The 27,692-nt window shown below is 41.9% G+C and overlaps 1 protein-coding gene across 2 annotated transcripts; it reads right to left on the bottom strand.

Moving 5' to 3' along the window:
* Positions 1-3: 3 nt before the first annotated feature.
* Positions 4-27,692, bottom strand: DCTN6 (dynactin subunit 6). 2 transcript variants are annotated; one of them, XM_055295874.2, is made up of 7 exons: positions 27,117-27,692; positions 19,385-19,449; positions 8,321-8,426; positions 6,305-6,393; positions 4,119-4,166; positions 2,941-3,083; positions 4-465 (listed from the first exon to the last, which is right to left on the bottom strand). In XM_055295874.2, exons 1-7 carry the CDS (start codon positions 27,137-27,139, stop codon positions 367-369), a joined length of 573 nt encoding a protein of 190 aa, XP_055151849.1. In that variant the 5' UTR covers positions 27,140-27,692; the 3' UTR covers positions 4-366. The 2 variants fall into 2 exon arrangements, with proteins under 2 accessions (XP_055151849.1, XP_063466973.1); XM_063610903.1 differs by having other exon boundaries at positions 4-634; positions 27,117-27,262.

The raw sequence follows: 27,692 nt of genomic DNA, 5'->3' as shown, positions 1-27,692 counted from the left end.
AGGTCCTGTTATTAGCATTTTTATTCAGTTTAGTCTCTGCTAGAATATAAATACATAACAGTATGTCTTTTCTTGTCAAGGGTAGTCTTTTACATAACTAAAATTTGTGGCTAGCAGTTTATATAACAAAAGAAAAGCTAAATCTGTAAATTATCAGAAAAGAAGCAAGGATACAGGAAAATAATACATTTATATAAATTACAAAGGACAGTTACAATGAAACTCCATTAGTTTCCTCTCAACCCAATTTTACAAAATAAAGTGAACATGTATTATTCTGAGTTGTTAAGAGTACATAAACACTGTGGGCCCATTCAAAAGACAGTGGTCAAAGACAAAATGTTATCTTCATGTCATATACTGTTCTTAGTTCTTTACTGGAGTTGAGCTTCCTTTCATAGTCTTCTTTAGGTGGTGGTAATTTGGCAAGATTTTCATCAAGAAATCCAGCTGTAGTGTCTGGGGCTAAAAAGATGAGGTAATTAAGGCTGACTGGCAGAAAGCAAGTCAAGAGTACCACGCAGCGACCAGGCGTGGTGGGTCATGCCTGTAATCTCAGCACTTTGGGAGGCCCAGACAGGAGGATGATTTGAGCCCAGGAGTTCCAGACCAGCCTAAGCAACATTGGGAGATCCTGTCACTAAAAAAATTTAAAAATTAGCTGTGTGTGGTGGCACGCCCCTGTAGTCATAGCTACTCGGGAGGCTGAGGTGGAAGCAGGGCACTAGGGGCAGAGGTGGATTGTTTGAGCCCAGGAGGTTGAGGCTGCAGTGAGCCATGATTGCACCACTGCACTCCAGCCTGGGTGACAGAGCCAGACCCTGTCTCAAAGAAAGAAAAAAAAAAAAGTTCCAGGTAGCAATGGTTATTAATAAGTTGTGGAATTACAGGTGCTTTTCATTGACTCATTTTTGCTTACCTGCTTGTTTTTTTTTAAATTTATAATGAACATATACTAAGTTTGGTTACAAGAAAAAGCCAACAGATTTTATATATTTATATAAAAATATACAGAAATCAGTTTTCAAACTTGCGTTTGTAGATTTCATCCTGGCTTCTGAAAAGTTAAAAAGTTCCAATTACAGAAGACCACATAAGTAAAACACCCAGAGTATTTTGTTTTCCACGTGACCTACAGAGCCACACAGCTGAGGTGTACTTGGATACACCTGTCTGATCTTCACTCTTCATATACCAGTACTGCCCAGATTTTCCTGATTGTAAACCTCACTGCGGTACTTGTGAAAAACATAGATTTTTAGGCCCCTGCCCTAGCACTGTGAGTCAGTAAGTCTGGGGAATCTTTATTTTTAATAAAGACCTCTACATAATCCTTATAATTAGTGAAATTTGGGCATATTATAAAATATTAAGCTTCAGATATTCTTGCTCACTTAATTCTAATCTCCCTTCCCCAACACCAGCTTCATTTCCCACTCTTCAGTCATTTTTGCTGTTATGCAGAAAGTAAAAAAAAAAATGACTGGATTTGATCTTATTTCCTTTTTAGTCTATAGAGTAATACTTGCTTAAAATAATAATAATAATGAAGCCAAACATTACAGAAATAGAGTAACCCAGAAAGAACTGGAGTTTTGATTTCTGATAAAATATGGCTAAGAATCAGAGGCAAAGTTATGTCTTGAAACTTTTCTTTTTTTCTTTCTTTTTTCAAGACAGAGTCTCACTCTGTCACCCAGGCTGGAGTGCAGTGGTACAAACAGAGCTTACTGCAGCCCTGACCTCCTGGGCTCAAGCGATCCTCCCACCTCAGTCTCCAAAGTAGCTGGGACTACAGGCGAACGCCACCATGCCCAACTCATTATTTTTTATTTTTTGTAGAGATGGGGTCTCATGACGTTGCCCAGGCTGGTCTCGAACTCCTTCCTGGGCTCAAGTGATCCGCCCGCCTTGGCCTCCCACAGTGCTTGAAACTATTTTCTTTGGTGGGAGGAAAAGGAGGCTAGGTAACTAAAGAAATACATATCCAATGGGCCAAGCAATGAGGCTAGAAACTGCAATACAAATGTCTTATGTCCAAAGGAAGCCCAAATGCCCTATCTTTTTCATCTCCTACTCTAATATTAAACTCCAAATATGTATTCTACATTATTCTTGATCTGAATTTCTAGGAGGAGATAATTTCTCAAGCCAGGAAAATATCCAAACACACTTTCTTATTCACAAGCTGTGTTTATTATGAAGCTATGGCAATAAACTAAATAGACACACCCCAGTTAGAGGCACAGGATAAATGTAGTATGGTCATTCCTTAACCTTGAAGACTGATACTTTAGGAGTAAATCAATATGGCTTGTACACTTTGTTTATGCATTGTCAGTGACAGTGCATGAGACCAACAGTAACATTTCTGGATCTTTTCTCATAACTGACTTGTCATTGTCATCCTTGTATATATTTTTGATATTAACCTAAAGACTAAATAATTGAACTGCAATTAAATCCTGGTTTTAGGGATTGAACTGCAATTAAATCCTGGTTTTCGGGATGTTTCTCATTGTTTTCTTTTTATTTATTCATTTTTTGAGTTGCGGTCTCTGTTGCTCAGGTTGGAGTGCAGTGGCATGATCATGGCTCATGGCAACCTCACACTCAAGCATTATGTTCCCACCTTAGCCTCCTCAGTAGCTGGGCTATAGTCATGCCCCACCACACCTGGCTAAGTTTTTCTAGTTTTTGTAGAGACAGAGTCTCACTATGTTGCCCAGGCTGGTCTTAAATTCCTGGCCTCAAGTCATCCTCCTGCCTCGGCCTCCCAAAGTGCTAGGATTCCAGGCATGAGTCACTGAACCTGGCCTCTTTTGTTTTATTTTAATTATGTTCTTCTTAAATAGTGTACCTGCTGCCTCATGAAGACAATTACATTGTATTTTGGGAAAATTAGCAGATAAAACTCTTTTTAAAGAGAGGTTCTAGTACCTGTGGTCGCTCAGTCTGCACCCGACGAAGGCAGTCTGCACCATAGATCACTGTATTCTCAGGGATGACTTCAAATGTATTTAGGTTGCAACAAGCCCCAATGATGCAGCCACTTGTCAATATTACATTTCTGCCTACATATGCTGCAATAAAAACATAGAAAGAACTGCAACTTAAGACATCAAATGATTCCAACACTTTTTTTCCTAAGATGATTTAGGTGTAAAAATGTAAACTGGCCTTCAGAAAAAAGTTAAAGAAAATACATCAGTTTGGAGTTTGTATGGACAACACAGAGGCAGGCAGTACAAGCCAGGGTCAGATGGATTCAAAATGGAGCTCTGCTGCTATTTGTGTGACCTTGGGAAAGTCACTGCAAAGTCTCTAAGCTCAAGTTCATCTATAAAACGAACAGGCCATTCTACTTCACAGTTTAAGGAATAAATGCGATAACAGATGTAAAGTGATGAGCACAGGTTTGACACACAGTAAGCATAAAATAAACACAAAATGCTGATGATAATAGTGATAATTGATAATCCAAATTAAAATAAAAGTCATTAAGTAGATTAACAAAATGTATAATTTTATTATTTAAAAAAGAAGCATTTTCTTTCATGCCACTCAGGACCAAGAAAGATAACCCACTAGTCTAAAGAATTGTCATCATTCAGAGGTTCTTTCTGGACCTTGGTGGGACAAGCTTTTGAAGTTGCTTCCCAGTAGTGACAGTGACTTTATGTAATCTCCTGTCTGGTCCCACTTACAAGCACATGATATTTCTTTCTGACTGGCTAGGGAAAAGTATTCCTGAAATTAAAGAAAGCAACTGCTAGAGACACTGTGATTTTTTTCTCCCCTTTAATTTTACAACAACACTAACCAACTAAAATTTCAGAGACTAGTATTTAGTAGAAATCTTTTCCGAATCTTTCATTTAAACTTTATGGTTTAATTCAATCCTGTACACAGCTGATTTTAAATTTAATGTATTTAACATTACCAGATAACCACATAACCAGATTAGGTTCCTTAGTGGCAAACAATTAGTTTGCCAGCTATTGTAGCCCACTTCCAAGCACAACACCTTGCCACAGTTTCCATTAGGTTGTTTCCCAGGACACCACAAAGAGAAAAGAGGTCACTGCTTTGACAATGAAACTCTGAACGTAGCTTACCTTTTGATTCAATGACATTATTATCTCCCATCTTCATGGCTTGGGAATCTGTAAGCCAGAGTTAGGTAAATACTATAAATATGTTCACCTTTAGTCCCCACTAACACAGTATATCCTTATATTGCACTGGGACAGAGGACAGGGGTGTCAGAGGGGCCACGCAGGCTCACCCTTGCCAGAACTCTTTGCTCTGGGCAATCTGTGGTAACGGCTTAATTTTTAAACATAAATATCTCTAGGTATAAATAAATGACTTGTGTTTTTAAAGAAATGAGCACCTTATACCCTGATTTTATGAGTAAAATATTTTCATAATTGTTTCAAGATAATTAAAACTATCCATCACCCAATCACTTAAACACTGTTAAAAGTCTGATATATCTTTATATAAATATATAGAATTTCCTGTATGTAAGTGGGAATCAAACTGTATAAACTTTTATAGCTTATTCAGTTCACTTAAATTTGCAAGCATTATTCCATGCTATTAAAATCTTTAGGCCAGGCAGGGTGGCTCACATCTGTAACCCCAGCACTCTAGGAGGCCAAGGTGGGAGGATTGCTTGAGCCTCGGGGTTCAAGGACCAGCCTGGGCAACAGAGTGAGACACTATCTCTACTAAAAATAAAATTAGCTGGGCACGGTGGTGTGCACCTATAATCCAAGCTACTTGGAAGGCTGAGATGGGAGGATTGCTTGAGTCTGGGAGCTGAGGCTGCAGTAAGCTATGATTGTGCCACTGCATGCTGGCCTGGGTGACAGAGCAAGATCCTGTCTCAAAAAAAATAAAATAAAATAAAATCTTTAAAAACATAATTTTAAATGACTGCTTAATGGTCCTAGTGGTTTTACGCTCATAGTTCAATTTATTTAAATATCTTGCTATCATTGAACATTTAGACTTTTCCTTCTAAATATTTTCTACTATATATTGTATGTTTTGCTGACACCATAAGATTTTACTATTTTTTTTTTTTTTTTTTTTTTAATCTTTTTGAGACGGAGTTTCGCTCATTGCCCAGGCTGGGGTGCAATGGCGCGATCTCGGCTCACCGCAATCTTCACCTCCCGGGTTCAAGTGATTCTCCTGCCTCAGCCTCCCGAGTAGCTGGGATTACAGGCATGCACCATCACACCCGGCTAATTTTGTATTTTTAGTAGAGATGGGGTTTCTCCACGTTGGTCAGGCTGGCCTCAAACTCCCAACCTCAGGTGATCCGCCCGCCTCGGCCTCCCAAAGTGCTGGGATTACAGGCATGAGCCACCGCGCCTGGCCTGATTTTACTATCTTTTTAGAGTATAAACTAAGCAAAAGAACTGGAGACATTCTAGGGGGAAAAAAGACAACACATGAATAATGGAATATTTTCACCCCTACACACCATTTGCTTGAATCAGACAATGCACTGTCTACCTAAAACTATATAGGAACCACACTGACACAAGCTGGGGTTCTTGAATCAAGAAGGAAGCCAGCATTGCTGTTTCTATGTTTACTGTCACTCAGCCATTGCTACCTGTCAACAAGCTGTAGTACCAGCAAAAGAAGTGGTTACTTTCAAAGTGCTGAGCTAAAGATATGTGTGTGTCTGCATTTGTCTAAAAATGGCATACTTACTTTACTCTATTGACTTATTTACAGGAACAGAAAGGACCATTTTTAAAATATTTACTATTCAATAAGTCTGTTCAAAGAGCTAGATGACCTACTTTTATTTTTATTATTATTTTTTTTTTGAGATGGAGTCTCCCTCTGTCACCCAGGCTGGAGTGCAGTGGCACAATCTTGGCTCACTGCAACTTCTGCCTCCCGAGTTCAAGCGATTCTCCTGCCTCAGCCTCCCGAGTAGGTGGAATTTCAGGCGTGTGCCACTGTCCCCGGCTAATTTTTGTAATTTTTTTTTTTAATAGTAGAGATGGGGTTTCACCATGTTGGCCAGGCTGGTCTTGAACTCCTGGCCTCAAGTGATCCACCTGCTTCAGCCTCCCACAGCGCTGGGATTACAGGCATGAGCCACCGCACCCAGCCTGGATGACCTACTTTTAAAAATGTAATTATAATATATATTATGAATGTAAGTACATTTGATAGACAAATTATGACATTTTTACAATTTCTACAGGAGAAGACTTAGGTACTAAAGGAGAGCCAGAAATTATTTATGGTAGATTATTGTAAAGGATACAACAGCCAACTTCAAACACATTATTGGTGCCAATGATCATAGGTTTTGGTTCTGGATCTTCAGTGTCAGGAGTGATATTATCTGGGTAACTGTAAACAGAAGAAACAATCATCTAAAAAGTCAATAACACAATAAGCAATTTTCTTCCCATTTTTGAATTTGGGTTAATTCTTTCAATTTTACCTACATCAAGTTTAAAAGACATGACTATGTAAGTTATTTCTTTTTTTTTTTTTTTTTTGATATGAAATCTCACTCTATCACTCAGGCTAGTGCAGTGGCACCATCTTGGATCACTGCAACCTCCGTCTCCGGGTTCAAAAGATTCTCCTGCCTCAGCTTCCCGAGTAGCTGGGACTACAGGCATGTGCCACTAGGCCTGGCTAATTTTTGTATTTTTGTGGAGATGGGGTTTCACCATGTTGCCCAGGCTGGTCTCGAACTGATCTCAGGTGATCCACCAGCCAGAGCTTCCCAAAGTGCTGGGATTACAGGTGTGAGCCACCACGCCCAGCCTATGTAAGTTATTTCTTAATTTAAGCGATTCATTCATCCTGTGTGCTAAAGAAGGCTTGATTTTGAGTTGAAGAGAGCTACTGAAAAGTGAAGAAGTCATTGGTGTGTAGAGAAGAACAGCCTTCCTTAGTTTATTTATTTTTTATTTTTTTGAGACAGAGTCTTGCTGTGTCCCCCAGGCTGGAGTGCAGTGGCACGATCTTGGCTCACTGCAACCTCTGCCTCCCAGCTTCAAGCGATTTTCCTGCCTCAGCCTCCCAAGTAGCTGGGATTGCAAGGTGGGGTGCCACCACGCCCGGCTAATTTTTTTTTTGTATTTTCAGTAGAGATGGGGTTTCACCATATTGGTCAGGCTGGTCTTGAACTCCTGACCTCGTGATCTGCCCACCTCAGCCTTCCAAAGTGCTGGGATTACAGGCGTGAGCTACCACACCCAGCCTACTTTATTTTTTAAATTCAAAGTCCAGTGGGTCTTCTCCAGGACAAGGGAAAGAAGATGCTAGCTATCTTTTTAGGCTGTTAATTAGAATCAAAATCATGCCTAACTTGAAAATTTTCCACCCTTAATAATCATTTGGGATTGTGAAACATAAACAGATATTCACATAAAATAATTATTGCTATTAGTTAGTTGAAATATTTGGAAGATAAAATGTTTGTGTTCTAAGAAGAGGACGCCATTTTTAAATGGTGCTTTATCTCTGACTGTTGAGTTACTGCAGAATATAGTTGCTGTTAATTGACTTACACTGAAGGTGCCAAATGTATTTTAAATCCTAAGTAAGCATTAAATCAGTCTTTTTCTGACAGTTAAATATTTTCCCAAGGTCTTTCTTACAAATTCCATACATGGTTGCTATAAATTAGGTATAAGCTTGAATTCCTTCCCAAAATTTTATCTAGAAAGAACTTATAAATGTTTATGAAAAATTCATAGGTATTACAGTCTAGTTCACTACGATCATGCGCATGTTCTAGTATTTTATTATTTTTTAATCTTTACAGTTTAAAAATTGCCTCTAGGACTCCACATTTTTCAACTATAATTCTGGGTGTCACCTGTGCAAAACATGAGAAAAAATGTATTAGAGTTAAATTCACGTGTTTAGGCATGAGTAATAACATTTCAGCTAGAACCAAAAAATCCAAAAAAAAAACAAACAAACTGCAGGGTGGTGGGCACAGCACGTGGAGGCTTGAAGTGCTCAGGAAATGTTTGCTTAAGGAATGGGTGAGATAGCCACATGTAAGGGGAAGATGACCAGACCGAGCGTCAAAGATTCTAGGCAGCTACTCAGCTCTCTCATCTTGGAAAAGTCTTTTCCCTCATATGGTTTTTGGTGTGCTCATTTACTTATGTTGAAAAAGATCCTTAATGTTTCTCTAGCTCTAAAATAGTAGGCCTCCTGGATGTCAGTTGAAAAGGTTCTTACAGACAGCTGAAATTAAGAAAAACCATTACCCATGGTACTTGGTTCACAGTATGTATAAGAGTCTTACGCATTTATGATAAGGGCCTGTTCTTCTATTAGGTTCCCTTCGCCAATCACTATTGGCCCGGCCTCCGCAATAATTCGTGCTTTAGGGTGGATCACTGTCCGAGGTCCTGTTAAAAATAGTTTGAGAAGAAATTATTGGTGGAGGCTATGCTTCCAACAGGAGGGCGGAAGGTGACTGAGGATGGGTGAGGCTGTTGGGAGGAACATTTTCTAAGTATGTGCCAGGCACCAAGCTAGGTACTTCACAGATACTATCTCCTGGGCTTTATCATCAGTAGTCAGGGCCAAGTTGCAAGCCAATGTGAGTGGAATGGCACAGGCACTACAGCCAGACAGCTCTGGCTCAGCCTTCACTCGGAAGCTTCCCGTGATCTCAGCGGTGAAACAGAGGTGATGACAACACCAGTCCCACAGGGTTGCTGTAAGGGCTAGGGGTGATAATGTTGGAGACACAGCATGTGACACAAAGTTGGCAATAAAAATTAATTCCTTCTTTTCCCTCAGCAAGGTAACGCTCTCTTTGCTTAAGATGTTCTGCTTCCTTATGTGAGCGTACCTCCGAATTAGTCTTTTTATCACGTAATTGAGAAGAAATATGGAGGCCGAGGCGGGCAGATTGCTTAAGGTCAGGAGTACGAGACCAGCCTGGCCAACACGGCAAAACCCCGTCTTTACCAAAAAATACTAAAATTAGCCAGGCATGATGGTATGTGCACCTGTAGTCACAGCTACTTGGGAGGCTGAGGCAGGAGAATTGTGTGAATCCAGGAAGCAGAGGCTGCAGTGAGCTGAGATCATGCCACTGTACTCCAGCCTGGGTGACAGAGCAAGACCCTGTCTCAAAAAAAAAAAAAAAAAAAAAAAAAAAAAGGAGAAATATGGGTGGACAGAAGTCAGAAATTACGGGATCTAACAGCTTTGTTTCTCTGTCAGTGTCCCTGTTACGAGCACACCTACTGAAAGGTGGCACAGCTTCTGCTGTCTGGCCCAGGATATGATTCAAACCAGTGAAAGCTGAAAAGGTTAAAGGGAGGCAGCAGAAGGACCCAAAGGTGATCACTGGAGTCCTAGGACTTTGGCGTGGGGAGCCCTGAGGCGATGCCTCCAGTCTCGAATTGAAAGGAACAGCCAGGGCCCTCATTACTCCCACTTCACCAGCACAGTCTACTCCGCCCTGAGCCTGGAATGCTAACACACTCCCTCCCAGCTTTATCTACCACAGGCTGAGGGTTCTGGTGATAATGAAACCACTGATGAGAAAACATAGCCTCCTTTAGCCTCTCTCCAATATCCATCCCACGTAGCCCTCAATACCAAGGCAATTTTTATGGGTAAACAAGTGCAGATGAAGTAACTGACTCTGAAAGTAAGGGAGGGTGGACAGAAGTGTTGACAGGGGGTGGTGGATTAGGAAAGTGACACTGTCCAAGAAACTCAGTATTCAATTGTGTAAATTGGGTTTTTTTTAGTTTTTTTTTTTTTTAAGAGACAGGGTCTCATTCTGTCACCCAGGCTGGAGTGTAGTAGAGTGATCATAACTCCCTCCAGCCTTCAATTCCTGGGCTTAAGCAATCCTCCTGCCTCAGCCTCTTGAATCGCTGGAACTACAGGCTAGCTAATTTTTAGAGACGGGGTCTCACTATGTTGCCCAGGCTGGTCTTGAACACTTGGTTTCAAGAAATCCTCCTGCCTCAGCCTCCCAAAATGCTGGGATTACAGGCGTCAGCCACTGTGCCCCACCTAATTATATAAACTGTCAATTCATAATTCTTATCTGCCTGTGACAGCTGAGATGCCTCACTATATGTTATGGGGCAACAAAAATAAATACATGTTATTTTTGTCCTTTTGAATTTGTTATCTTGAAAACTGGGAATGCTTAATATACACTCATTCACAAATGTCCTAAAATAAATAAGGAGGTGTTTCTGGTGCCCAGAGAATTGGAGAGAACCTCAGGGATGCCTATTCTTTTTCCTGATGAGGAATTGCTGGGGGTTAATAATAAGGGTGGGGGCCTAAAGCAGGGTGCTCAGTCCAACATCCCAACATTTCTTATCAGGACATACAGTCTGGTAAGAAATAACAAGAGAGTGGCCTTGATCTCTCAGTCACTTCTGGCTTTCCAAATCTTCAGCTATTAAAGTAAAATTTCCCAGGCATATTCTCCTATTCAGGATGGAAGATTTCAGGACACAAGATGGGATGGAACTCTGAGATCCCTGGAAAGCTTCTCAAGTTGAACATGAGTGTAAATGTGTGCATTTAGTCTTTTCTTTAAAACAAACAAAAAATATATATGCATATATACACATATATTCACATACATATATATATAAAATAACATGATCATTACAAAAAATTACAAAAAAATAGGTAACTATTCTTAAAAGTTTGGAGTATATTATTCCAGACGTAAGCTCCACTGTACACTTAAGACATGTAAATATTGCTGGGGGTGGTGGCTCATGCCTGTAATCCCAGCACTTTGGGAGGCCGAGGTGGGTGGATCACTTGAGGTCAGGAGTTCGAGACCAGCCTAGCTAACGTGGTGAAACCCTGTCTCTACGAAAAATACAAAAAAAATTAGCCAGGCATGGTGGTGCACACCTGTGGTCCCAGCTACTCAGGAGGCTGAGGTGGGAGGATCGCTTGAACCTGGAAGGCGGAAGCTGCCATGAGCCAAGATCACATGACTGCACTCCAGCCTGGGTGACAGAGTGAAACTCTGTCTCAAAAAAAAAAAAAAAAAAAATCTGTAAATATCACTCCCTATAAGCTATATCTCATTAAAAAGTTTAAAAATAAATACGATTTAGAGAAAAATATGCATTTCAAGCACATACTTCTTTCAAACCAATAAATAGTACCTATTCTTCTGCAATTTGCTTATTTCATGGTAATTTTTCCATGTAAATGTATCTAGATAGATATTCTTTTTAATGGCTGAAAAGTATCTCATTTCATATTAATATACCATAATTTATTTCACAGGTCCCTTAATAATGGCATTTAGACATCACCACTTTTGGGGCTGCGACCCTAAACAACAGGGAAATGAGCAGTGGATTTCTTTTAAAGGAGAAATTGTAAGGCTTCCAGCTGTGGGAACCAACTGAAATTTGTAGTTTGCACCATACCAGGTTTACATTTTACGTCAAAATATTCTATGATAACAGGACACAATCTGCCTCTTTTAGGTTCTTTGTAATCAAAGCCCCAGCCAACCCCACTCCCCCCTTGTCTAGAAAGTCTAGACACCGGACTCTATCACCTAAAGGTGATGTGCTTACTCTCACAAAGGCTTGTTTTCTCATCTATAGAAAGAAGAGATCTGTAACCTACTTCATTGGGCTGAAATGTGGATTATATGAAATAATGTTTGAAAGAAGAATTGTGGGATCTGGACCACGGTTCTTAAAAAATGGGAGATTTATCACTATTTACTACTAAGAGCTAATGCATAACTTTTTCATAGTAAGCAAAATAACTAATTCTGGTCTGGGACACAGAAGAAAAAGAACCACTTTGCACCTCTACTCAGGTATCAGGGTAATACCTCCTGTTAGCTAAGGAGAAAAATTCCACACCACATGATCGGATAGTAAAAAGATTAATGAAAGTATTTTCCATAACTAGCTTTAAAAATCTTAGATATGGGGCTGAGCACAGTGGCTCACACCTGTAATCCCAGCACTTCAGGAGACTGAGGTGGGAGGACTACTTAAGGCCCGGAGTTCCAGACCAGCCAGGGCAATGAGTCAGACCCCCTTCTCTACAAAATGAAAAATTTAAAAAAAATTGGCCAGTTATGGTGGGGTGCACCTGTGGTCCCAACTACTTGGGAGGCTGAGGCAGGAGGATTGCTTGAGTCCAGGGGTTCGAGGATACAGGGAACAATGATTGTACCACTGTACTCTAGCCTGGGCGACAGAGCAAGACATTGTCTCTGAGGAAAAAAAAAAAAGATAGGAGGAAGTGATTGTCACATCTGTTACAGAAAGCAGATCCTCTGCCACTGCTAGATAAGTAGCCAGAAACACTAGATATTCTGCCGGTGGTTGAGCTGTAGCTCTTGACAAGACAAAGATACCCCTGGGACCTGTGTGTTTCTTTAAAACTTACGAAAACAAGTGATAGTTTCATTTTTCCCTTTCAAAAATGACTAAGTAATACAAGTTTCTTATATAAAGAACCCAAACAAATAAGCACACTTTTAAAAAATTTTTTTAAATTTTTTTCGCAGAAGATACCAGAAGCACGCATTTTTAAAAATTAAAATAGGCCAGGTGTGGTAGCTCACGTCTGTAATCCCAGCACTTTGGGAGACCGAGGCAGGTGGATCACTTGATCACAGGAGTTCGAGACCAGCCTGGGCAACATGGTGAAACCCCACCTCTACTAAAACACAAAAATTAGCCGGGCATTGTGGCAGGCATCTGTAATCCCAGCTACTTGGGTGGCTGAGGCAGGAGAGTCACCTGAACCCGGGAGGCAGAGGTTGCAGTGAGCCGAGATTGTGCCACTGCACTCCAGCCTGGGTGGCAAAGTGAGACTCTGTCTCAAAAGAAAATTAAATAACCCCAAGTCCCATAAGACGTCTTGCACAATATTTAAAAAATAATATGTGAGCTATTTTAAGCAGGTATTTTATTATTATTACTCTTTATCATTATTAATAATTAATAAACAAGTAACTGGAAAATGCCTGGTTAGAAATCTGAGGGCTGTGTCCAGAGGGAAAGCACCGCTGCATTTAGGCGAGACCAGTGATTTAGACACCACCTCCACCTGCTGGCAGCATTGCCAAACTACAGGTCCCAGTGTTAAGTGGCTGAAATAAAAGTTTGAGAAATGATCAACTTTAAATTGTGAGGTGACAGCAAATGTCACGGGCAATAATACATCAAATAGCTTCTCTCAACTTCTTGCGGGTCTTTTTTGGGCACAGACTGAAGTGGTTAGCATAAGCGTACTTCAGGATTTATAACCGCTAAGATTTTGGTTTGGTGAACTTTGTTTTTTTTTGGATACAGAGTCTCGCTCTGTCGTCCTGGCTGGAGTGCAGTGGCACGATCTTGGCTCACTGCAACCTCCACCTCCCAGGTTCAAGCAATTCTCCTGCCTCAGCCTCCCAAGTAGCTGGGACTACAGGAGCCGACCACCACGCCCAGCTAATTTTTTGTATTTTAGTAGAGACGGAGTTTCACCGTGTTGCCCAGGCTGGTCTAGAACTCCTGAGCTCAGGAAATCCGCTCGACTCGGCCTCCGAAAGTGCTAGGATTAAAGGCGTGAGCCACCGCGTCTGGCCTGGTGGACTTCTTAAAGGAAGGCTGTGATTTCCGTGAATGATGCGGATAATTCTGCTTTGTCTGCGTGGTCTATTGAGGTTAGGCAGCAGAGAGCCCAGAGCCCAGCAACTCAAGCACCATAAGAAACAGCACACTGAAATGTGGCCACGGTTCACTTCATGCTTTTCTGATGCCGTAAGCACTTTTATTACACCCAGATCGGGTCTGAATTCAACATAAAGTTTAAGGGTCTTGAGGTTAAAGTGCTTTAAAAATAAAAATGTCACCATGGAAAACATTGTTTGAAAGCCTGCTGTGAACCCTGGCGCTCCTTCTGGCAGGGTAGTTTGTGTATTTTCTTACCAAATGTGCTGAAGCCTTATTTGGCTTATCTGCTTGTTTGGATAAATGTGTCTAGAGTTGGAACTGCCTTACTGGCTGATGAATTATTTTTCTAAATGGTTGGCTGGGCTTGGTGCCACATAGCCAGAAAGATATTCCTTGCATCCAATTTCCATTTCCCTGGTAAAGGACACTTTCCCTGTCTATCTTTGCCACAGAAGCAATCTTTGTATACATTTCCATTTGTCAATAAATAATTCAAAAGGCCTTAAGCTCTGTTTTTTTGACAACTAAACAAGTTTCTTGAACTGTAAGCTGAAGTACCTGTAAGAGTGCTTTATAGGTGATAATTTCTCAAGTCAAAGCCACTGTTCTGCCTTACTGAAAAAGACGCTGCAATGAAAGGGAGGCTTCTGGTCTGTATTAAAACTCTCCTAGAGAGACTCAGTAAGTGGGACAAAGTGCTTCCAGCACAAAACATTTCCACCGAGCCGAGTTCTGCCTTCACATACTGATGTCCTGACCAAGTTCTGTCCCGGCCTCTCGCCCTGTAATGGACCACGGGACTGTGCTTCAAGGTACCTTTCAGAAATGTTATCAGCTCTCAAAATAAAGATTTACAGGAAATAATTCATGGCCCATGAATTAAGGCAAACTAACTAAAAATAGGCTTGATGCTATGAAACCTTATTTACCCAAATTATAATTAACAAGAGGGCTGTTACTTTTCCCAAGCTCTGTCTCTGAACAGCCTTGAATAAGGGGGTCAGGCTCCAGCAGAGCTTCAAGTCATAGGGTTTCTGGTTAAGGACCATACTTCCAAGCATCCAGCTAGTTTCTCGGAAAAAACAAATACCTGCTTTTCTAGGAAAACAGATCGGGTTTAAAGTTCCATTAGCCTGAAACATAGCAAAGGAAAACATTACTTTCTTCCTGAAATATTTCAGAATGGAATAATTTGTAAAAGTATACATGACTAGAAGATGGAAAATTACACAAAACATCCTGAAAACAAATCTATGAATTAAACTACAGTTTATTGTTACTTAACTCAGATAAACTAAGCAAAAACAACAATAAAAGCCCTAAAATGAAAAATAAGGCAGGGTGGGGAGAGTTGTAATCAGATGACTTATCTCCACTCTTTGCTTTTATAATTATATCTCCCAGGAGCTTTTTAATCTGATGCATTACATCAGAAAAATGAATTAATAGAAGCCAAAAGACTTGAGACATTTTATACCAAACAAAACAATGACAAAAATGATTATCTAATTACCAATTCTGGAAAATTCCCATACTATACAGTTGAAGATAAGAAACATATATAACAAAAAGGAGACAAGAATTGTAGAAGACAGAACCGTGAGTAACTATATAACTCTTCTGAACCTTCATTTTTCCTCATATTTTCCTTAACTTTTAAAATTGAGTTCTCTTCAGTATTTGAGCAAAAATTTTGTTTTGAAACACTGGGTCAAAGTAAATATAACAAGTATTCACTTGGAGGCCGTCTGCTGTGATAAACTTTAAATCGCTAGAGATTTCTTTCCTTAAAAATGTATTACCATTTCTTATGTTATAATCTGTGCTAACTCTGGGAGGCCGAGGGGGGTGGATCATTTGAGGTTAGGAGTTTGAGATCAGCCTGACCAACATGGTGAAACCCTGTCTCTACTAAAAATACAAAAAAAAAATTAGCCAAGTGTGGTGGCACATGCCTGTAATTCTGGCCACTTGGGAGGCTGAGACATAAGAATCGCTTGAACCCAGGAGGTGAAGGTTGCAGTGAGCCAAGATCACACCACTGCACTCCAGCCTGGGCAACACAGCAAGACTCTGTCTCAAAAAAAAAAAAAAAAAAAGAAAAAGAAAATCTGTGTTAAAATGTCATTTTAACTATCAGAATTGTGCACCACCAGCTAGTGGTCAAAAACTAGCTGAAGGGCCAAGAGCAATGACTCACACCTGTAATCCCAGCACTTTGGTAGGCCAAGGCAGGAGGATCAATTGAGGCCAGGAGTTTGAGACCAGCCTGGGCAAAAATACAAAAATTAGCCAGGTATGGTGGTGCGTCACTGTAGACCTAGCTACTTGGGAGGCTGAAGTGGGAGAATCACTTGAGTGCAGGGGTTCGACACTGCAGTGAGCCATGATCACACCAGTGCGCTCCAGCCTGCCCAACAGAACAAGACCTTGGTTCTAAACAAACAAACAAACTAGATGGAAAGTAGATTTAAACAATGCACTTCCTTATATAATTTCTTTTTTTTTTTTGAGACAGGGTCTCATACTGTCATCCAGGCTGGAGTGCAGTAGTGCAATTATAGCTCACTGAGCCCTCTCAAGTAGCTGGGACTACAGGCATGCGCCACCACATGTGGCTAATTTTTCCCTTCCTTCCTCCCTCCCTCCCTCCCTTCCTTCTGCTAATTTTTCTTTTTTCTCCTTCCTTCCTTCCCTTTCTCTCTCTCTTCCTTTCCTTTCTTCTTTCCTTCTTTCTCTTTCCTTCTCTCTCTCCCTTCCTTCCTTTCCTCCCTCCCTCCCTTTCCTCTTTCTTTCGTCTCTTTTCCTTCCTTCCTTTCCTTCTTTCTTTCCTTCCTTTCTTCCCTTCCTCCCTCCCTTCCTCTCCTTCCTCCTTTCCTTCCTTTCTTCCCTTCCTCCCTCCCTTCCTCTCTCTCTCTCTTTTTCTCTTTCTTTCTGGTCCCACTATATTTTCCACACTTGTCTTGAACTCTTGAGCTGAAGTGATCCTCCCAACCTCAGCCTCCCCAAGTGCTAGGATTATAGCCATGAGCCACGGCATCCAGCCTATACTTCCTTAAATAATTTCAACGTGTAGGGAAGGTAGGAACATAAGAGTGATAAAGAAGGGGGAGGAGCACAAGGTAGTGAAAACCAGAGAAAGAAACAGGAAAGTGAATACTGATCCCTGATACCCCTAAAACTCAGTCCTAGGCAGTGGTCCACCAATCACTGGCAACTACCTTCCTTGCACAGGATAATGCCTTTACAGCCCAGAAAAGCTTCTGTAAAAGATGTTATTTCAAATCTGAAATACATACCCCTCCCACCACATAATGTCTGTGTATATTTATGCCTGCAGATGTATCTATACTACCTACATATCTATCTTATAGTAGACATTATATACTTATTTAAAATGGGGTTGTTGTCGGGCCAGGTGTGATGGCTCACTCCTGTAATCCCAACACTTTGGGAAGCTGAGGCAGGAGGATCGCTTGAGCCCAGGAGTTTAAGACCAGCCTGGCAAAATAGCGAGACCCTGTCTCAAAAAAAAAAAAAGAAAGAAAAAAAAAAACCAAAATAGGGTTGTTGTAACATTGGGGGATTTAAAAAAAAAGAAAAGAAAAAATGTAAAATGGGGAAGAAGTAGAAATGCCAGGGAATATCTACATAATTAATTACATCACTTCAGTCTTACTTTCCTTCTAACTGAAGAATGCATTGTAAACTACTATAAGGTATTATTCCTAGAATATCATGATGATAGCCACAATTATAATGCAGTAAAATGATGAGTAAAAAGAACACAGATGAGCATTCTGATAAATATGTGGTCCCAGTCTGCAGTAGAGATTGTAAAAAATTAAAAAACATGACTCCTCATTTTACTTCATGAACACTTTGCAAGTGGTTTAGGTAATACAAAAGACAAAGAGTTAACACAGCACTGAAAAGAAATAATTAGATCAACCAACCTGGCAAATTCTTTTTTTTTTTTTTGAGATGGAGTTTCACTCTTCTTGCCCAGGCTGGAGTGCAATGGCGCGATCTCGGCTCACCGCAACCTCCGCCTCCCAGGTTCAAGCAATTCTCCTGCCTCAGCCTCCCGAGTAGCTGGGATTACAGGCATGAACCACCACGCCCAGCTAATTTTGTATTTTTAGTAGAGACGGGGTTTCTCCATGTTGAGGCTGGTCTCGAACTCCTGACCTCAGGTGATCCGCCTGCCTCAGCCTCACAAAGTGCTGGGATTACAGGCGTGAGCGCCACCGTGCCTGGCCTAACCTGGCAAATTCTTAACAATGTTCCATAACACTGGCACAATCTCCACTGGTTTTATAAGACAAGATGCCTAAATTGTTTGGAGGATTAGATTTTTTTGGAAAAAAAAAATGACGTTACAGGGTTTTTTTTTTCTATTAAAGAAACTGTTCATTTAAGGAAATAAAGCGTATTTCCTCTCTGAAAGTGTAATAGTTCACTGAACACTTTAGTCTGGTAGCATATAGGTGACACGTGGCTGCTGGTAAGAATGAGCTCACACCAATAAAGCTACAAGGGCACCATATCCAGATAAACCCCAGGTAAAAGAACAGAGTAAAATGTTTGAGGAGCTTAGTCAAGTTCATGTAGGTAAAATGTTGGACTTGAACTCTGGCAAGGCTACACTGAGAAGATCTGACAGTGTTAACAGCAAACATTTATTGACAGCTTACTACTCACAATTTTCACCTTCTCTTTCAAGAAACCTAGGAGGTAGATACTACTATTTTGCATGTTATGAAAATTGCTCATTGCCATCCAATATCTCTTCTCCTCTTTTTCCTTGTAATAGAACCCTGATCTCATTAGCGGCTGCAATGCAACCAGCTAAGACTACATCTCCCAAACTCCCCTGCAGCTTGATGTGTCCATGAGATTGTCTTAGCCATGAGACACACAGAGAAGGGCTGTGTGGAACTTTCAGGAAGGCTATTTAAAGGGAGCTGACTCATAGCTGGAACACATGCCCTTTTGCTTCCATGCCTCCCCTTTCTCATCCAAGATGATGCTTGGTGCTCTAGCCATCACTTCCTGGCCTGCAGGGCCAGAGCCCCATGCTGGACAGTCAACTGATCAGCCCTGCATTACTTACCTCGAAACTTTTTATATGAGAGAATAAACCTCTGCAGGTGTAAGACACCCCTACATGCAGCCGAACCTGATCCTGATACGCACAATTATATAGATGGGAAAAAAAATCAAGATTAGAGAGGTTAAGTAATATGTCCAAAGTAACCCAGCAAGAAAGAGCAAGGAGCAAAGTAGCCCAGGTCTGTTGACTCCATGGCCCACGCTCTCCATGAAGCTCCACAAAGGCAGCACCTTTGTCTGCTGTGCTTACTGACGTGTCCCTAGCACTAGCACAGTGCCTGGCACATCACAGGTACACAACAGATCTCTCTTAAATACACGAATGACTTTGTTATACAGCCTCATTAGTATTTCAGATACGAGTTTAAACACAGCCTCCATCACACTATATTCTTTCAGAAATTTTAAACACATAGGAGAAAATGCATTATTTTGTCAACAAAACTAGGACATCAGTGAAATAAACATGGAAGACAGTATCTAATTGTAAAGCACTAAAATAGATTAAATCACATCAATTCTTGAAAAACAGTAAATAAACTATTTCTTACCGATAGTTACATCTCCTCTGATTTCACTTTCTACACACACAACTGCTCCAGGAGCAATCTTCACACTGTAGCAAGAAAAAGGTAACATATACCAGGGGTAAGATTAAAAATACTGCTGGAGAAGCTACTGTGACACTGTAATGAAAACAAGGTTTAAAAAATGATGGAAAAAAAGGCCAGGCACAATGGCTCACACCTGTAATCCCAGCGCTTTGGGAGGCCGAGGTGGGCGGATCACCTGAGGTCGGAAGTTCGACACCAGCCTTACCAACATGAAGAAACCCCATCTCTACTAAAAATACAAAATTAGCCAGGCGTGGTGGTGGGCGCCTGTAATCCCAGCTACTCGGGCGGCTGAGGCAGGAGAATCGCTTGAACTCGGGAGGCAGAGTTTGCAGTGAGGCAAGATCGCGCCATTGCACTCAAGCATGGGCAACAAGAGCGAAATTCTGTCTCAGGAAAAAAAAAAAGATGGAAAAACGAAAAGTCAAAGGTAAGAGGGTAAGGTTTTAATAGATTATAAATTTTTCAATTGGTATATTGTCCATCATCCCAAATCACATGTGCTAAAACGCTTGAGAAGAGTTTTGAATCTTTTCTTTTAATACCAGCATGTTTCTAAACAGCAAAAAGCTGAAAACGACCTAGATATTCATCAGTGGAAGATTAGTTAATAAACTATGGCACACTATGGACTATTACATGGCCACCAAAAAGAACGAATAATCCCTTGTCAAGATTTTGGAATGGCTGAGCACAGTGGCTCACACCTGTAATCCCAGTACTCTGGGAGTCCAAGGAAGGAGAACTGCTTAAGCCCAGGAATTCAATACCAGCCTGGGAAACATAGTGAGACCTCATCTCTTTTTTTTTGAGATGGAGTTTCACTCTTGTTGCCCAGGCTGGAGCGCAATGGCAGCATCTCGGCTCACTGCAACCTCCACCTCCCGGGTTCAAGCTATTCTCCTGCCTCAGCCTCCCTAGTAGCTGGGATTACAGGCATATGCCACCACACCTGGCTAATTTTGTATTTCTAGTAGAGACAGGGTTTCTCTATGTTGGTGAGGCTGGTCTCGAACTCCTGACCTCAGGTGATCCGCCTGCCTCAGCCTCCCAAAGTGCTGGGATTACAGGCGTAAGCCACCGAGCCCGGCGACCTCATCTCTTAAAAAAAAAAAAAAATTGGAATGATCTCCAAGCTATATTGTTAAAAGTAAAAAAAGTTAAGTGAGAAAATGGACAGTATGTAATATGCCATTATTTTTGTAAAGGCAGGAGGAAAAAATATACATTCAAACTATTTAACAACCAGCAAGGTAATACTTAGAAATTTAAAATTTACAAATATTTCTGTTTACTCTTATATATATATATACATACACACACATGAGAAACTTTTTACCAAGTAATATAAATTGTAGTACAAATTCTTCAAAAGCCTCTAAAAATTTCCATATAACTTATTGATGCTTTTTTATATTCTGCTGTTATCTTTTGTTTGACAAAGCTATATGTAAACACTGACCCTAGCTGAACCATGAGCTGACATGAGGAAGTGCATCAAATGACTTCTCCATTACAGTGATAGTTATTAGGAAACTTCTTTTCATTAAGAAAAGAATTTTTCTAAGTGGCAATGACATTCATAGTGTTAAATCTGCTGCTCTCAGCTACTATGAAATAACACTAACATTTTAGATATTTTGTCTTTGTAATTTTGTTTGGATTTTTCAAAATTTCGATTTCCAATTGTTCCAGTATACAGAAATACAACAGTTTTGGGCTGGGCATGGTGGCTCACACCTGTAATCCCAGGACTTTGGGAGGCCAAGGCAGATGGATCACTTGAGGTCAGGAGTTTGAGACCAACCAGCCTGGCCAACATGGCAAAACCCTGTCTCTACTAAAAATACAAAAATTAGCCGGGCATGGTGGCGACCTGTAGGCCCAGCTACTGGGGAGGCTGAGGCAGGAGAATGGTATGAACCCAGGAGGCGGACGTTGCAGTGAGCCGAGGTAGCACCACTGCACTCCAGCCTGGGCGACCGAGCGAGACTCTGTCTCAAAAAAAAAAAAAGAAAAGAAAAGAAAAGAAAAGTGTAAATATTTGTGCAAGAACGCTTATGTAAAAATATTAAGGCCGGGCGCGGTGGCTCACGCCTGTAATCCCAGCACTTTGGGAGGCCGATGCGGGTGGATTGCGAGGTCAGGAGATCAAGACCATCCTGGCTAACACAGTGAAACCCCGTCTCTACTAAAAATACAAAAAATTAGCCGAGCGTGGTGGTGGGTGCCTGTAGTCTAGAACGGCGTGAACTCGGGAGGTGGAGCTTGCAGTGAACCGAGATTGCGCCACTGCACTCCAGCCTGGGCGACAGAGCAAGACTGTGTCTCAAAAAAAAAAAAAAAAAAAAAAAAATTCAAACACAATTTTATCTATTCTATCTATTTTAAAATACCATATGCATACACCTAAGCAAAGACTGGTAAGTAACAAAGTAAAAACCTCTTCCCCCCTCTCAGGTTGGACATCACTGAATGAGAAGAAGCACGAAAGTCATAAAGAGAAAGGGAGCAGGTAAGGCTGGGAGGAAAAGCAGGACCAGCCCATGAATAAGCTTGTACACCATGACCAGGGATTCGAATTTGCACCTGTAGGCAAGAAGTCACTGAAAGATTCCTATTCCCAAGCCAACAATGTCACCAAATGGTATGCAGATAATTGACACTTATATGAAGACGTACTTGGTGGTGGTGGGGGTCAGGGAGGCAGTTGGTCTAATCCTACAGAGATAATGCAGGCCTGAAATGCTGTATTAGTCCATTTTCACACTGCTATACAGAACTTCCCTGAGAATGGGTAATTTATAAAGGAAAGAGGTTTAATTGACTCACAGTTCCACATGACTGGGGAGGCCTCAGGAAACTTACAATCATGGCGGAAGGTAAAGGGGAAGCAGGCACGCTCTTCACAAGGCAGCAGGACAGAGAGACAGTGTGAGCGCAGGAAAAACTACCATTTATAAAATCATCAGGTTTCACAAGAACAGCATGGGGGAAACCACTCCCATCATCCAATCACTTGGATTACGGGTCCCTCCCTCAACAGGTGGGCATTATAATTCAAGATGAGATTTGAGTGGGGGCACAGGGCCAAACCATATCAAATGCACTGGTAGCACATAGGAGAAGCTGCAGGTATGTCTAGGAAATAGAAACAAGACTTGGCAACAAACACATTTAATAAAAATCTGGTTTCTAGGCAACGTTGAAGGTAGGTACTTCCCATTCCTTGTTACAGGCCCTATGGACCACGAAGTGTGTACAGTCGCATCCCTCAGCATCCAGTATCTGTGGGAGATTGGTTCCAGGACCAATCCTCAGATGTCAAGCCTCTGATATAAAATGCTGCAGTATTTGCATAAAGCCTATACACATCCTCTCATACTTTGTCATTTCTAGATAATTTACAATACCTAATACAATGTAAATGCTATGTAAATAATTATACTGTATTGTTTACAGACACAATTTTTTTTTCCTATTTTCGATCTGAGGTTGGTTGAATCCATGGATGTGGAACCCATGGATATAAACAGCAAACTGTATTTGCTTTCTTCTCTGTGCAGGGGAAATAAGTTTGACTAGTGTATTAGTCTGTTCTCACAATGCTAATAAAGACGTATCTGAGACTGGATAATTTATAAAGGAAAGAGGTTTAATTGACTCACAGTTCAGCATGTCTGGGGAGGCCTCAGGAAACCTACAACCATGGCAGAAGGGGAAGCAAACACGTCCTTCTTCACATGGTGGCAGGGAGAAGAATGAGTGCCCAGTGAAGGGGGAAGCCCCTTATAAAACCATTAGATCTTGTGAGAACTAACTCACTATCATGAGAACAGGATGAGGGAAACGGCTCCCATGATTCAATTATCTCCACCTGGTCCCTCCCACAACGTGTGGGAATTATGGGAACTACTATTCAAAATGAGATTTAGGTGGAGACACACCCAAACCATATCAACTACAGAAGGATGGGGATGAGGGGCATGGAGTGAAATAAGGAAACTGGTGCCATCCTGTCCTCTTCCTGGAAAGGGATGATTCCTGATGGGAAGGGAAGCTCAAATTCCAGGGCTCAAAATCAGCTGCTCTGACTCAGCTTCATTTATGCCAGAAAAACAACAAAAACCAGCTTGGGTCACATGGTAAAAAACCCCATCTCTACAAAAAATACAAAAATTAGCCAAGTATGGTGACTTACACCTTTACTCTCAGCTACTTGGGGGGCTGAGGCGGGAGGATCGCTTGAGCCCAGGAGGTAGAGGTTGCAGTGAGCTGAGATCGCACCACTGCACTCCAGCCTGGGTGATGGAGTGAAACCCTGTCTCAAAAAAAAGAAGGAAAAAAAAGAAAAAGAAAACTAACCTAAAGTCAGGAGCTAGGGAGCAAGGTCAAAGCCTCTAGGTTTCCGATCTGTAAAACTAATGGCACCATCTGAGAACAGCCTATGGGAGGAGGGGTAGATTTCAGAGAAAAAAGTCATTTGGCTAAATTTTAGATAAACTCAGTCTGAGGTGTCTATGGAATGGTCACCAGATATACCCAATAAGCGACTGAAAATACAGATTCTGAAGCTCATAAGAGAGTTCTAAAAACACAGCTCTGAGACTCAGAAGGGTAAAGATTCTTTTATTAACATGTCTCTCCATCATTTCTATGCCAGAATCTTCCCCCGAAGTATTCCCTAATATACATGCAAAGTAAGACGAGAACTATTTTTAAGATTGTACCAATTTCCCTACTGGTGTGATGAACTAAAAAAAAAGAAGACATACACAAATTTTTCTTCCACAAATTAGAGTGGACAAACCTTCACACCACAATGTATTTTTAAAGCTCTAAGTAAACAAAAAAAATGTATCAAATAGAAGAAACTAATAATCCCCGAGTCTATCTTCAAGAAATGGTTTTGAGAATAGACACAGCTCCAGCTGTTTCCAACATTTTGTCAGGCTCTGACTTTTTACAAGGCATAAGTCAATGAAATCCTACCAGTGGTCCTTCTGGGTGACACAGTCTGTCAAGAGTCAATCAGGGCCAGGTGCAGTGGCTCATGCCTGTAATCCCAGCACTTTGGGAGGCCAAGGTGGGCAGATTCCTTGAGGTCAGGAGTTCAAGACCAGCCTGGCCAACATGGTGAAACCCCGTCTCTACTAAAAATACAAAAATTAGCCAGGTGTGGTGGTGGGCACCTGTAGTCCCAGCTACTCTGGAGATGGAGGCAGGATGATCACTTGAACCCGGGAGGCAAAGGTTGCAGTGAGCTGAGATTGTGCCACTGCACTCCAGCCTGGGCAACAGAGTGAGACTCCATCTCAAAAAAAAAAAAAAAAAAAGGAATCAGGCATGGTGCAAAGCTTTCACTGCACTCCAGCCTGAGCGATTCTGTCTCAAAAAAAAAAAATAAGTCAGTCTGCTGAAATAACAGAAAATATGTAGCCCTCCTGTTGTACTGGAGAAGAAAGAAAGATTTTAGTAAGACTAGAAGAAAATCACCTGGTCTAACCCTCTCATATTATAGAAGAAAAAAGTGAAATTCAGAGACTAGAAATTTCTTGGAGCAGAGTTCATTCCTGGGGCATCACTGTCCTGAAATCAGTCATCTGTCTTCTAGTTGAAAGTTTTCTGGAAACATCCTGTCACTCCAGATGTTTTTCCATGATAAATGAACGACACTGTCCTTGAATGTATCACCATCTGTAAATGTCATTTCTCTGATACTTTTCATTTAAAGTGGGTTTTTGTGTTAAAATATGCAATTTTATTAAGCCCTGGTCAAATAAATTAGCCTCTATAAAATGTCTCTGTTTTAGACTTATTTCTCATTACAATTTTCCATTTCCTCAGCTTCCTTCTCATTATGAAAAGAGCATTATCTAATATTCAACTTGTCATGGGCAACTGAGAGTAGGACAGACTCACAAGTGCCCCCTGCCTTCAGTTTTACGCCCAAGGGAGAGATCCCAGGTAATGCTTGCGTCACAATCAGCACACTTCTCAGTGGGGCAGGCTACTAGGCCAACTAAAAGGTGGTCCCAATATCTCTGCAAGGACCCCTCTGTATCTTGGAGTGGTGGGAGCAGAGAGGTGAGCCGGCAGATGGGAGGGCAAGACTTAACCTTAGATCTGTTAAAGTAACAAGTCAACAATACCTTAATCTTCAATGTAAGCTACTATCTACTGCACATAATATTTATAGTACATCTGTTCCTCTTTGGCTTATGAAAAAAGATTACAGAGTATCTACTTAAATGGAAGAAAAATCTAAATTTTAATTTATGGCACCAGAAACAATGTCTGTTTTCTTTGTCAAAAAGAGTCAGCAGAGGGAGCTCAACACTGCTGCTGTTCGAAATCGCTTTACTTATGCGCTTGTCTCATCCCAGCCACCAACAGCCCCCAGCAATGAAGACTACCGGAGAAGAAGCCAAAATTCCTGTCCCCACATGTTTACAAAGGAGCTTGTCCACTCCACGCCTGGCAAAAAATGTCACAGTTCTAAGCTTATACACTATTGGTGGGAATGTAAATTAGTTCATCTATTGAAAATAGTATGGTGATTTCTCGAAGGACTAAAGACAAGTACCATTGGACCCAGAAATCCATATAGAACTACCAATCCAAATGGAACTACCATTCGACCCAGGATCTACTCAAAGGAAACCATTGTATTAAAAAGGCAACTGCACTCCTATGACTATCACTGTACTATTCACAATAGCAAAGTATGGAATCAACCTAAGTGTTCATCAACGGATGACTGGATAAAGGAAATGTGGTGTATCTATAGCATGGAATACTACAGAGCCATAAGAAAGAAAGGAATCATGTCTTTTGCAACAACATGGATGGAACTGGAGGCCATTACCTTATAAAATAACTCAAACAAAATCAAATGCACATGTTCTCACTTTTAAGTGGGAGCTAAAATGAGTACACATAAACATAAAGAGGGAAATAACAGACACTGGGGACTCTAAAAGCAGCGAGGGTAGGAGGGGTGTGAGGGCTGAAAAATTACCCATCGGGTACAATGTTCACTATTCGGGTGATAAGTACACTAGAAGCCCAAACTTCACCATTACGCAATATATCTATGCAACAAATCTGCGCACGTACTCCTTGCATCTTAATATATAGTGTATGTGTGTGTCACAGTTCAAGTCCAGGCGCGGCCCCCCTTTTGACAGCGACGTAAATCCCTTTACATATCCCACCCTCCAGAGACAGGAAGGGCCTGGGGTGCGGCCAGCACTGGCGTGGGGGTCTCGCAACATGCAGCAGAGAATCCAGCGCCAAGCCGTGGGGTACCGCCGCGCCAAGCACCGCCGATTATGCGGGAGAAGGGAGCCGGCCTCCCCCAGGAAAAAGCTGACGTCACCCTCCCCTCACAGATCCGCCGGGAGACCCCTCTGCGCAGGCGCATGTGGGGAGGGACGGCCAGACGGGAACAAAAACCTTCCAGGCAGCGACTCCGCGTCCCTGCTCAACCCTCCCCGCCCCCACTCTGTCGCCCCCTCCCTCAGTGGACGCCAGGTCTGGGCTTGAGGTACCTTCAGCCCGAAGGCCCAGGATGAGACACCCTCTGAGTCGCCACCATTGGCGACCAGGAACAGGTTCCACCCCTACGGAAAGCTGAGAAAGGGCTTTTCTCAAGCAGCAGACCCACCTCTTTTGAGTCTTCTCCGCCATGGTACTGCCCCAATTGGAGCGGAGATCGACACCACCGCCTGGGTAGAGCGATAATTCCACATGCGATTGGAGAGTCTGGCAGGGTTGGGAGAGGGGCGGAGCCGGAGTGGGGCGGGAACCCTGCGTGGGGCGGGGGCCCGGAAGGTTGCGGCTCTTGTTTGCGTCGGGTCTGGGCGCACAGGACTGTGCGTGGCAGCGGTGCGGGGCCGCCCGCGGATTTTAGCCCTGCCCAGAGACGGGTAGACCCTAATTTGGAACAGCCATTGGCTGGGCACAGGCCAGCACTTTGGGAGGCCGAGAGGCCAAGGCAGGAGGATCTCTCGAGGCCAGGAGTGCGAGACTGCGAGACTAGCCTGGGTAACATAGTGAGACCCTCTCTTCAAAAAAAAAATAAATAAAAAAAGCCTGTCATGGTGGCCTGCGCCTGTACCCCCAGCTACTCGAGAGGATCGCCTGAGCCCAATGAAGCTGCAGCGAGCTGTGAGGATGCCACTGAACTCCAGCCTGGGCTAAAAAGCGAGATCTTGTCTCTGATAAAAGAATAAAAGCTGTT

The sequence above is a fragment of the Symphalangus syndactylus genome, chromosome 10 (genome assembly GCF_028878055.3).
Source record: "Symphalangus syndactylus isolate Jambi chromosome 10, NHGRI_mSymSyn1-v2.1_pri, whole genome shotgun sequence".
Classification (NCBI taxonomy): Eukaryota; Metazoa; Chordata; class Mammalia; order Primates; family Hylobatidae; genus Symphalangus; species Symphalangus syndactylus.
This window is presented reverse-complemented; position numbering and strand designations above follow the sequence as displayed.